The sequence below is a fragment of the Epinephelus moara genome, chromosome 1, assembly GCF_006386435.1.
Source record: "Epinephelus moara isolate mb chromosome 1, YSFRI_EMoa_1.0, whole genome shotgun sequence".
Classification (NCBI taxonomy): domain Eukaryota; kingdom Metazoa; phylum Chordata; class Actinopteri; order Perciformes; family Serranidae; genus Epinephelus; species Epinephelus moara.
The window spans coordinates 6,695,811-6,709,050 of NC_065506.1; the positions used below are offsets into that span (position 1 = coordinate 6,695,811).

The following is a 13,240-nucleotide window of genomic DNA, read 5'->3' on the forward strand; positions in this document are numbered from 1 at the left end:
AACACTTTTTCACACAGGGCCATGTAGCTTTGGATTTTTTTCTTCCTCATTAATAAAACCCTTCATTTAAAAACTGCATTTTGTGTTTACTTGTGTTATCTTTGACTAATGTTTAAATTTGTTTGATGATCTGAAACATTTAAGTGTGGAAAACATGCAAAAAAAGTAAGAAATCAGGAAGGGGGCAAACACTTTTTCACACCACTGTATATTAAGATAAGCCTACCTTTATCGGCTGCAGCTGAGATGATGTCTGTTTGAGGTGGACGCTTATATTAAAGCGCGTGCACAGTGTAACTCCGCTGCTCGGCTACAGCTGATGTCCATTTGAGGTGGATACATATATCAAGGTCTGGGGATTAGGAATATTCTCCCATTACAACAGACTGAGATCTTTCGGAGTGTCTTTACAGCAGCCGGTTCCCACAACATCCAACAACAGGGCAGCCGCGGCACAGTGTCCCGGTGCTGAGGAAGTTTTAATGGAAAATCAGGAGAGTTAAAAAAGTAAAGCTGTTTTTAAAGCTTTTACAAGTGTGTTTGGAGTGTTGCTCTCTCTGAATGTCTCAACATTGTATACATGCTGACTGTCATCAGTCCTTGTGTTACTGTCTGGTGTCTGTTGGCTGTAGTCTGTGGTCAGTGTCAGCTTTTTTCTTTCTTTTTTTATCTAACACACACTTTTGATGATCTTATGTCTTTATGTTTTGTTGTAGGTTTTTGAACTTTGACGATGTAGCTAACAGCAGGGTGAGCTTACCATAGTGGGGTCATTTAGGGTCAAGACTTGTTTAAGTTTATAGAGTCAGACTTGGGGTTAGGCATGTAATGACAGGTTCTGCTTTTGTCTCCACTGTTTCCTCACGCTTTGGGGGAAAATTCCTTCACCTAAATTTCTTTATTTGTTCACCGTCTAATAAAGAACATATATTTCTGGTTCAGGTTTTACATCTTGGGCTCTTTAAACATTAGCAGCCAGTCACCAAACATGTTTTTGCATTATTACTACAAATGTCCTTTACATGAAACAATCAATTTGATTGGTCTGAGATAATTAGGATGTGCTGAGCACAAATTCAATAAATCACTGGTCCCAGAACTTGATAGGTAAATCATGTGGCATGTTGATTTTCCCTTTTTAGTAATAAGAGTAGGCTTACTTTAGCTAAATCAATAAGGGTATAACAACAAAAATGGTTGTAGGATATTGCATTTTATGAAATCTTTGGCTTGTAATCAAAATATTTTCACAATACACTTTACTTTTTATCCGAAATTGTTTTGAGTAAGTAATTAATACATTTTGGGACAAAACTTAAGCTAAAATGTTAAATTTTTCTGAAGTAAAACCAGCATGTTTTTATTTTAACAGGTACCATACAATCAGGAGTTATGGTGTTGTGTGCCACCCTGTCACATAACAAATATTTTTTGCATTTTTGTCACTTAAAAATATAAAATGTCCATGTCAGCCACAACAGGCCAGAGTTAGCTATCAGTTACACACATGTACGCCCATTGTAAACAATATGGCAACAAGGAAACAGGCAGCAATAAATAACAGGGAAAGCATGGCAGAAAAGTTAGAACATATTTTTTGATGAATAGTAAGGTTACATTTTTAATTTAATGAATTAATGGCTGAACTGATAAATGGATTTAAACAGTTCAAAACAAACAAACATGACTGTCTCATTTCACCTGAACATGCCATAGGAGTGAGGTAGAGGTTCATGATGAGTTTGAAGGTCAGACATTTCTAAAGTATTTCACTTGACGACATAGTTTCTTTATAGAAATATAACAGAGAACCATAACAAGTTCTTAAAATATCACTCTGTGTACTCTTCACCCTACATAAGCTTTATTACAAGCTTTTATACAAAGCCTTGGTCTCCCTCTAGCGATTAATATTGTGTAACGTTATTGTGCACTTCTCCCTCTCCCTCACCATCTCCTCGTTCTCCTCCTCCTCCTCCTCCTCCTCGAGCGTCACATTTTACGACAGTCCCGGTGTCTTTACGGCAGCCGGTCCCCACAACATCCAACAACATGGCAGCCGCGGCACAGTGTCCCGGTGCTGAGGAGGATTTAATGGAAAATCAGGGGAGTTCAGCAGCGGGAAAAGACAGCGGGGCACCGGGAGCTACTGCCCGAGACAAACCCGTGTGTCTCATCGTGCTGGGCATGGCGGGGTCCGGGAAAACCACCTTCGTTCAGGTCAGTTAGCGAGTGTGGCTAACGGTAGCTAACTGCATGAGTTAGCTTCTTTAGACAGGTAACAAGCTGAGAAAGTAAACTGTTTACGAGGCTGTTTAAAAAACTGTTCTGCTCCAAGTGATGGAAAATAGGGTTTAATCACTGTAACGTGTTCTGCTGCAAGCTTGCGTACTATTAGCTATATATTGTAGGATAATATAAGCTACAGCCTCTTAAGTAACTATCATTTGTACATATCAGATTAATGTACCAAAGACTCAAACCAAATGTCAGTGTATCTAACAACTGTTGTGTGCCTGCTGCCACGAAGAGTCACTACTGCTCCAACTGTGGATTAATCCGCCGCTGAAAATAGTCTCCAACAAATGCACAATTTCCTCATCTAGATTAAAAACTCCAGTGAGCAGCTGTTTCAGGAAATTACTGAGACTTTACAAAAAGAAACTATACGTTTGTGACGTGTTTTTGTAATGTAGATTGTTAGTGATTTCTAACATTGCATCTGAAGCTAAAGAACTCAGTTTTACATTTGCAGCAATTAAAAAAAAAATAGAAAAATTATTAGTTTCTATTATCTAATAATTTCTTTTTATTCTCATTATTTTAAAATATTTTTTAAAATAATTTTTATTTTGGTGAGAGCTGAAATTTAAGACATGTTGGATTTAGTCTAAATATAATTAATGTACAAACTTAACTCAATTATGGCAGAACCCACAGACAGTCATCACTTAATAAAAATTTTGTTTCAGCTGGAAAGTAAGGATGCGCGATAATGTCAGCATGTGATTGGTATCGGCCAATATCGGCTTTAAAATGAATAGAATCTTCTTATTACTTTTCAATCTGCAAACATGCTTCCTCTTACTTTGCACAATGAATGATTATTACATACACCGGAAAGGATTCTATATATCATGTCTCCATCTGCTGGTCATCATGATAAGAGTATGCATGCATAATATGATGATAATTCTACTACAGAAGAGACTAGAGTAAAATTAGGTGGGGTAAAAGTATATGTCGATATCAGTATCGGATGTCGGCAAAAAAATCCAATGGCATGCATCCCTATTGGAAAGAATGGTAACACACATCTGTGATACTTATGCCTCTGTAAAAAATTATATTGAACAGAAATAACACAACTTTATGCCTCTTATGTACAATAGCTCTATTCAGATCTGTTTTGTTCTGTTTCCTCCAGAGGCTGACTGCTCACCTTCACACTCGTAAAGCTCCTCCATATGTCATTAACCTGGACCCTGCTGTCCACGAAGTCCCCTTCCCTGCAAACATCGGTGAGGACTAGTCTATTTTATGGACACAACATATATTTGAAGGGGAACTATTATACTTTTCTACATACTGTGTCTGTATAGTAACGTTATGATGTCAGATGTTCAGATTGAACGTGGCAAGTTAAATGATATAGTAAGCATATGTAGAAGTAATCCCTGTGATCAACAACCTCAGATTTTTTTGCCGATCTGAACACTGTTTCCATTTTTTTCTACTCTATCTACTGTTTGACATCTTAGTGTGCTGAAATTCTTTATATGGTGATCTGCTCCAGTCATGTTACTGTAAGTGTTTAGATTACGTAGCCTACACTGCTGCGTGGAGCTACATGCTAACATCAGGGAAACAGGAACTTATTGCTGCTGTTGTAAGTTTCTCCCCGATGTCAGATCATATTTCGAGCGCGTCTGGTTGTCTGTGGAAGCGTTTTATTGGTGATTTTCTGCAGTAGAAAGTGCCACTCTATGGAGGTTTTATGCAGAGTCATTCAGAGTTGGTCCAGCCAGACAGTGTTCAGTTATTTGTCCCTCCTGCTCTCTGTAGCCTTCAGTCTGTCTGTCCTCTTTCCTCCAGACATCAGGGACACTGTGAACTACAAGGAGGTGATGAAGCAGTACGGCCTTGGACCAAACGGAGGCATAGTGACATCACTCAACCTGTTTGCTACACGCTTTGATCAGGTGACTCAGTCTAACTCTTCCAAAGCATTGAACCATTTAACTCATAGATCTAAACTCTAAAAACTTTGGACTGTTTGAAATATCTTAACCAAAGTCCTGAACAGCCCCAAAAGCCCAAAGCTTTAGTTCGCTTTGAAGGTCTTAAATGTTTAGACTAAAGCTCTGAAGATGTAAACCAAAGCACTAAACCATTCAAACCCAAACTCTGAAGTAATCATGACAAACAGCAGACTGAACAAGCTGTGTTGATGATGTAATACGTGTGTGTTTATGTTCCTCAGGTGATGCAGTTCATAGAGAAGAAGCAACAGAATCACCGGTCAGTATCAGCCTGTGTGCTTCCCCACATTCTAAGTGCTATTTGTGCTTTCAGTGTTGGTCTGTTCGTCCCTGTGATGTCTCTGTATAGCAGAGTGGGCTTTCTCGGTGACAGTGAAGCTTGACTGTGAATCTGCCGACATCTACTATTGACCATGTGGACATTTCCATCCTCATCCTACTCTTTAATGACAGTTTCCTGTTTGTCTTTGTACAATTGATCTGTGTGGGTTCAGCAGCCGATTGGTTTTCCAACAGTAAAATGACTGGCTGCAAATTGTTTTATCTATGCCTCCGCACTGGCGATAGCTGTGGCCAGAGGCATTATCTTTTAAGGTTGTCTGTCTGTCCAATCGTCTCATTCTTGTTAATGTGATATCTCAAGAATGCCTTGAGGGAATTTCTTCAAATCTGACACAAACGTTCACTTGAACTCAGCGATGAACTGACTTGATTTTGGTGGAAGCATGTTTTCACAGACATGGATGGAATCTGTAATTGCAACTTGACTTACTTGTTGAGGCATACAACTGCCGGGTGGGGGTATCTCAGTATGATGGTGTTTCACCATCATGCTGAGATACAGTTATAAAAGTGGTGCTGTAATTAAAAAGCACTACAGAAGGTGTAAGCAGCACTGTCCTCTGTACGTCAAAGTAAAACAGGAACCAGAGATAAATGTAGCAATATCAGAGGAGGGCTGGCATTCTGTATGATTGGCTTAACATGTGCAAATTCCAGGGTATCGAGGGAAATCTTTTCTTCATACCTTGCGTTAAAATACATGCCCTCATGCTCATCCAGCAGTGCTGGAAATTATATGGATAAGTGGTGTTAAGATGTGACTTCCATCTTGTAAAATAATACAGGTTGCCTGAGAACAAAGCAATAACAAAGTAGAGGAGGAAATGAAAATTCTGTTTCAGTGCTTTGTTGATGTTTGTTGTCTAAGTTTTCATTGTAAAATATCTTAAATTATCTTATTGTGACAGATAAAATATGAAAAAAAGAAGTTGTAGACATTGTTTAAATTAACTTCACCCAAAAGCACCAGCAGGTCACTGACTTGAACTTTGCCCTCCATAGCACCCACCTGTCCCTCTCCACCTGCTGTGTTGCTCATGTAAGTGAAAAGCAGTGCTGTTGTCAGTCTAGCAGCGCCATAACCAAACTCCCTTCACTCAACTGGACGACTCCTCTTCCTCTACATTCCTCACTCTGTGTTTACACTAAGCTTATCACTACTTGTGTTGTTGTGTCTGATCACCTCTGACCTCTGCAGGTACGTGTTGATTGACACCCCGGGTCAAATTGAAGTCTTCACCTGGTCTGCGTCTGGAACCATCATCACAGAGGCTCTGGTGGGTCTGCACGCTGGGCTTCTGATTGCTCTCCTTTATTGACAGTATATTATATAATTTATATTCCACATGTGTGTTTCAGGCCTCGTCCTTCCCCTGTGTTGTTGTCTATGTGATGGACACGTCCCGCAGCGTCAACCCTGTCACATTCATGTCCAACATGCTGTACGCCTGCAGGTACCAGACTTAAGTCACCCTCAGCAAGGGGAATAAAATCTGTCTTATTTACACTAGGATGTTATTTTTGGATTCCCGTTCGTAATTATTATCAGTTATAATAACATTGTCTGCACCAATTATGTAAAATGTATGAACACGGTGACATCACTAAATGAAGTCAGATGTGTCAAGAAACTCAAGCAGTCAGACGATCAGAAATGGGAAATTTGAAAACAGAAAAAAAACATTTTCAAAAACACCACAGGGTAGAACAACACTTGATTCTTCAGATCATAGCACAATCATCTTGAGATCATTTAGAGTATCTTTAATATGAAAAATGCAGATATGAAACTTTTCTCACAGTTTTGTACCCAGCAAAAATAATCGCCATTGTTTTCAGGAATGTGTAAAGGCCCTGACACACCAAGCCGATGGTTGGCTGTCGGTCAAAGTCAGGCTGTTGGTGAGCGTCTGCTGCCCTTGTCAGTGGGGTATGTCCCGCACTGTTGGCCCTCATTGGCTCTAGTTGGCCTTTTGACCAACCTTTTGGCTGAGACATGGCAACGTGAGGCGATGCAGCAGCGGGCTCTCGTCGCCGCTAGTCCTCTCATGTTGGTTTGGTCTGTCAGGGCCTTAAACTAAGTATTTCCGTTTTTAGATAACACTAAAGCATAGATCAAAACACTTGGCAGTGAGATAGTGTTTGACATCAGTTACTTCAGTCTCCAGTAGAGGGAGCTAACAGAGCAGATAAGATAAAACTGATTAACTGCAGTTCCATACTACACACTAACTGCATACAGGATGTGCTTTATATTAATTCTTCAGAGTATAGTGTTTTCACAGTTAATAAAAAAGAAACTATTTGCTGTTTGTGGTCTGTATTATAAGGGGATGAAACAATTCTTGCAGCACATAAAGCACATTAATAAAACTGTGACTTCAGAAAGATACTTTCACTTAAACTTCACCTAATCCTCATTCAACCAAAAGAGAAAGACAGAAGATACTGCAGGAGGTTTAGTAGATTAAAAAGATCTCCCTCTTTTCCTTCTTCCTTGCTCAGTGAAATGTGAACACACAGACGTTAAACACATACTGATATCATTTAGCGTGACTTAGGCTTCCCGATAATATCATTATCTCTGATGTCCATAAATCCACTTAGAAATAACAGAAAAACAGAACTTGCCTGTAAATCATCACAATTTTAAGTTTTCTTGGTATCAGAGTAATCCAGTGGTAATTGTCCATATATCCTTGGATACACTGCAAACAGGAGCTGCTAATAGCTCATTCAACATACTTTTAATGGAGGCAATTTCACTACATGGTAACAAATATATTCTAAAAATCTGTCTGTAGAGAGAATAGCAGTACGCACCTGTAGCTTTCACTGAGTCTTTTACAGGCTTTCCTGGTGGCTTTAATTGTTTCTGTTATCCTGTTGGTTTATAAATACGCCTATATATTGGTGTAAGCATGTGTCCTTCAGATTGGATCAGTTTGGATAGATTTTCCACAAAAAAGTCAAATTTTTAACTGTAAACTCAAAAATTTAGTGTTTTTTAGTCTCCATTTTATTTTGACTTAATTTAGTCACTTTTCCAATGTGACCACACTCCAGACCCAAAACCTGCATAGAATCAGTACCTACTGCGTGTAATTGTGACACAGCTGACATGTCTCAAAATATTTCTGCAGTTCTGGTTTCAGTTATTTGTCTCACCTGATGTTTCTTTTCTTCAGCATTCTCTACAAGACCAAGCTGCCCTTCATTGTTGTCATGAACAAGGTGAGGTCACTTCCTGTCTGCTGTTTGAATTGATTTGCGGTGGAAATTTTAACAAGGAGTTGCTGCTGGTTTGTTTATGCTTTCTCTTGTGTTGTTTTTACAGACTGACATTATTGACCACAGCTTTGCAGTGGAGTGGATGCAGGACTTTGAGGTTTTTCAGGATGCTCTGAACCAGGAAACCTCGTATGTCAGCAACCTGACACGCTCCATGAGTCTGGTGCTGGACGAGTTCTACACCAACCTGAGGGTAAGAGGGTGCACACTGCACACAGACCAAGAGGCTGAACCAAGAAAGATTTCCTGCATAGCCAATTATATTTAGACAACTCACAGTAAATCCATACTAACTGTCTAATATTTAAAACCCTGGATGATGTGCATCTACACCAGCATTTCAAGGGCATTTTCGTAAAGCTCTTCATCCACACTCAAACATTTGGGGCTTGTACCACAAAGTGAAATTAGCGGGCTAACCAATTACCTTTGGTCTTAACTCAGATTTCCCTGTGTCACGAAGCTGGCTCACTTTTAACCAGGATAGATCACTATGGTAATCTATGTTGCACGGCTGTCCTCTTTGGAGGGGGTTGACTTCCGGGGATCAGATTAAACTGTATAAACAGCTAGCATGGTTCCAAATCCCTGCATCAACAGCCACATCTGTAGTTTGTTTAGTGATTCATATAGATCTGGTCTTGCGCTCAGGGACAGCTATGTCCACCAGGTTGTGACACAGTCGACCAATCAGAGCTGTGTAGGGAGGATTAAGAAAAGTGACATCATCTCCCTTTATTGCTAGCTGAATACCTACATTGATGAAAAATAGTCACAAGAGAATGGCACTGTGCGGATGAGATGTTTGCAGCTGTGCGGGTTCTTGCAAGTCCATTTGGATAAATAACAATTCTTTCAGTAACGTGTCTTTGATCGACATGACAAATGTTAGATTAACTGCTTTTAACAACCTCTACCACAGCTTCTGCATCCTAATAATGAATGCCTGCATTCCTATCGCTGATCAGGGAAAATATAAGGACAAAATAAAACAAAAACTCATGAGCATGTTCACTCTCAGTAGAGCCAAGTTAAGGAAAATAAAAGTCAATAGAGCCCAGTGTTAAAGGTCCACCCCTCCTGACAGTGTTGCCTCTGTGTCTGCAGGTGGTGGGCGTGTCCGCAGTGACAGGAAACGGATTGGATGAGCTGTTCGTTCAGGTGGAGGATGCTGCTGAAGAGTATGAGAGGTGAGTTAAAACAGTTGCAAACTATTTTTCAATTTGGTTCATTCTTTCATCACAGATGTTTTTTTGTCACATTCTTTGTATTCAGATGCGCTAACACAGCTCCTCACCTCTGGTCTTTATACCTCATGTTTCTCTCAAACATGGAGGAGTTGATGTCAGATCATGTTAGGGTGGGCTATTAATGTTACCAATCTGACATTATGACTCTCTAAAAAGGGTTGGGTCGGTGTGTAATTTTTCAAACTGGTCTAATATTAAGAGCTGGACTGGAATGGTATACTGAATTTTACGCGCTTGACTCAGCAGCTACTCCTGAGTGGAACATAATAACACTGTGTCCTAACAGGAAAGAGTGTCCAACTATTATCACATTGCACCCCATAACTTCGAAGCTCTCCATCCACATTGAATACTCAAAATATGCACTTCTGTCACATCATGTAAACAAATCAAACAGGCCTATCAGCTGTGCACTCCAGATCAGACTGGATACATCATCACTTAAAAGATGGGTGAGTAGCCTATCTGCTATCTTCCCACATTTGTAACGTTACTTTTTAAACAGAAAACAATTGTTTAATACTGTGTCATTTACTGGAAATGACACACAGTATAGCCAACAGCAGGTAGCCTAGCTTGTTATTAGCGATAGTCATTCAGCTCACCAGAAACTTTGAACTCCCTGCGATCCCCCTCAAGCCAGCTGACACCTAGGTTGGTTTTTATAGTAAAATAAGGAGGTATCATCTAGATAATTCCTAGATGCAATTTCATGAATGAGCCGTTCTTCAAAGTTAGCAATGGGTAGGCTATAAATAGAAACAGGCCATCTGACAAAAGTTGAGTTCTGAACAGTGCACTGGCTGGATTGCACCTTTTTCCTCGCTTCAAATCTAAAATGTTGCCATATTGGTGCACTTTTAATTTTCGTGGGAGACTCTGCTGTGTTTCCTCATCACCCCAAAACACTTGAACGTTATTGTAAACAAGCACACCGTGTGCAACTCTGCCCCTTTTACCTTTACTGATATTTTATCTTTGTTATGTTGCTGTAGCTGGGCTCATGGCCCGTCAGACACTGTAGTCTGTAGTCGGTAATCCGTTTATAAACAAACATAATATTATGTTCATCATTTTGGCATATTGCTGATAACTAATGTAATACAAGTTGGATTTAGTGCTGTGACGCTGTTGGCACAGGTTGCTGATGTAGGCTACTTTTTAATTTGCCTGAACGTGTCAGTGTGACAAATGTCGGCCCAGCCAGTTTGCATTAAGTCTTACCGGTTTAAGCTCGTACACCAGCTTGGACCGGCAAAACCAGAAATAAACCCAACTCCATTTCTAAACATCCTAGTTTGATCAATTCATTCCTTCATACAGGCTGTCATCTACACATTTAATTCTCCTGAGAGTACAGCTACAAATACAGGCATAACACAACCAGAGTTCACAGTGTGGGTTCATTTCATAAGTCAAGTCTGCAGTTCCATCTATACTACAGCTTAATGGGTCTAATTATATGCATCTAACTCAGGTAGACACAATGACTGGTTTGTTGGAGAAATGCAGCTTAGTGTGAATGTAGATGAAAAAGAACAGGTACAGAGAGAAGATGTGTCAGTTGTGTGTGCACAATTATCTGTTTCGTCTCCATACAGATGAAGAAAGTTTGGAGAGAGAACCTATGTGACTGTAGCACTCAGTGACAGATGACAAGATAACTTTGGGTGTCATCTGCACAATTATGATAGCTGAAGTCACTGTTGATGTTATGTTCTTATGATAAAGTCTAATGGAAGCAACTAAATGTAAAATAGAGGACCAAGGATTGAGCCGTGTTGAACCTCACACATGTTGGTACACTAAAATGACTGTAGATGGTCCATAGTGTAATAAAAAAGTTATTTTTCATCAGTCTTCTGTTTAAGATTTATCCTCATGCTGTGTTCCACCTTAAAACGCCTTCATGCAGTTATCATAACATTGATATATTCTCTTCTCATGAAGGAAACAAGTTTGTGTGATAAACTGACTCTTCCTCCTCCTTCTTCAGGGAGTATCGACCTGAATATGAAAGACTCCGCAAAAAGCTGGTGAGTGTGTTTCTCCCTTTTTTGTCTCCTGTTTCTAAGTGTCTGTACTCATACGTTTCCATCTTTTAACTGACTTCCTGCCCATCAGGTGGAAGCTCAAAACAAGAAGCAGCAGGAGCAACTGGAGCGGCTCAGGAAGGACCTGGGAGCAGTCGACATGACGACCACACCTTCAACAGGTAGAACCAACTTATACTGAAAACAAAATGGTATTTACTGGTGATACTTTATTTGACAGGTCTTATTCCTCCCTCAATCCATCATATGTGTGCGAAGTTAATCTAACTCCAGTGTATGAACGATGAAAACTACCATATGAAGAGATAAGTTCAGAAGTAGATACATTGAATGGCTATTGCTAAAAAAATAGTGACCATAAATAGTATCAAGTTTCATGAAAATCTTAATAATAAGAGGAAGGTGATGATGGGATGGTTGATAAAAGTCTGTTTGTAAAAATCCACCAAAAGTTTGTAGCACTGAATTTTATTGTTATATATTGCTGATTGACTTCCTGTCCACAGAAGACACTGACATAGCTGGGCCTAGTGACCTAATTATGACACGTGGTAACCCTGATGAAGAGGAGGAGGAGGTGGACAGCGACACAGATGATATTGACCACATTGGTGAGAAAAGAAAACCCACCCCAACCACCCATTTATACACTGTAAAAAAACATACATGCATACATTTTAAAAAATGCATATACACTATATAAAACGCAAATAGACACAGTAAAAAAAAAAAACATACACTGTAAAAAATGCACATGTACACTGAAAAACACAGATATACACTGTAAAAATTACACTATATTAAACACAAATACACACTTAAAAAAAACCACATACACTATAAAAACAAACATATACACTGGAGAACACATGCTGTAAACTACACCAACAATATATAAAACTCAAATATACACTGTAAAAAATGCACATATTGTAAAAAACACAGAGAAAACTATTACATGATTGAACTGTTTAATACAACTGTAAACGAAGGATTTTTTTTTTTTTCAGCAACGGAGGAGAGCAAAGAGACTGATGCCTTTGGAAACTTCCTAAAGGAGAGGAAGGAGGTGGTCCAGGTCCGAAACAGAAAGTGTGCAATGCCTGAGGGACAGCTGACCCCTGATCTCTGACCTCTGCAGTCTGACATCTAACTCTGTCAGGGAAAAAAGACAGTGACAGAATGGAGGTGAAGGAAATAAAAAACCTCCCAAAGGTTTGGCTCTGTGGGATACAGACTATCACCTGAAACAGATACTGTGGAACCACAGTATGCTTTTCCTCAGCTTTTCAGAAATGAGAGGAAACTATATCTGAACTCTTTGAGCAAGACTCTCTGTCTGATCAGGTGACCTCGCTCATTTAGTGAAGCTGATTGGCTGCTTCTCAGTGTCGCTTATTCTCTAAAAATTTCTATTTTTATATCGGAAAAGACTCGTCTATTCTGTATTTCTTGTGTTTTTCATTACTATTGTTGTTTGTTTATGAAAGCACTGAAAAGATTTATGATCTACAAAATTAAAGTGAGCTATTAGTTCAAATGTGGTTTGAATTTACAGTATTTGTGACATTTTCCATCACTTTAATTGTTCTATGATGAGACTCCAGGAGATGGCTGCTGCAGCTTTCAGTACGTTATTAAATTCAAACTCAACCTTGTTCTCACATTTGTCTTTACTAAGTGGACTTATATCACTAAATTAAAACAGGCTGCAGCTTATAAATTAGTTCTTACATAGAGATTAGCTGTTACTCAATATTAACATTATGAAAATAGCATAGCAAACAAACGGCCAAACAAACAAACAGCCAAAAACATCTATTAGCTTAGCATAATCAGATATTACTAACTGAAACACATATTTCTCCATGTACTGTATGTAGACATGAATAAAACTCAGTAATATCTGCATTTGCAAAAGATATGCAGTACATTCAGACCAGATGCAAAAACAGAAAATTTTGAAATCGTCGTAAGTGGCCAGAATCTTTGCTGTTACCCTTTGACTTTAGCTCTGGTACCTTTTATTTCTCTTGCTCAT

The 13,240-nt window shown here is 39.2% G+C and overlaps 1 protein-coding gene across 2 annotated transcripts; it reads left to right on the forward strand.

The window, feature by feature from the left end:
* Positions 1–2,008: 2,008 nt before the first annotated feature.
* gpn1 (GPN-loop GTPase 1) lies at positions 2,009–12,857 on the forward strand. 2 transcript variants are annotated; one of them, XM_050073434.1, is made up of 13 exons: positions 2,009–2,220; positions 3,428–3,521; positions 4,096–4,202; positions 4,484–4,521; positions 5,803–5,881; positions 5,964–6,058; positions 7,793–7,838; positions 7,942–8,088; positions 9,003–9,085; positions 11,142–11,181; positions 11,270–11,360; positions 11,706–11,810; positions 12,210–12,857. In XM_050073434.1, exons 1-13 carry the CDS (start codon positions 2,053–2,055, stop codon positions 12,329–12,331), a joined length of 1,215 nt encoding a protein of 404 aa, XP_049929391.1. In that variant the 5' UTR covers positions 2,009–2,052; the 3' UTR covers positions 12,332–12,857. The 2 variants fall into 2 exon arrangements, with proteins under 2 accessions (XP_049929391.1, XP_049929468.1); XM_050073511.1 differs by having other exon boundaries at positions 11,709–11,810.
* The last annotated feature ends 383 nt before the right edge of the window (positions 12,858–13,240 follow it).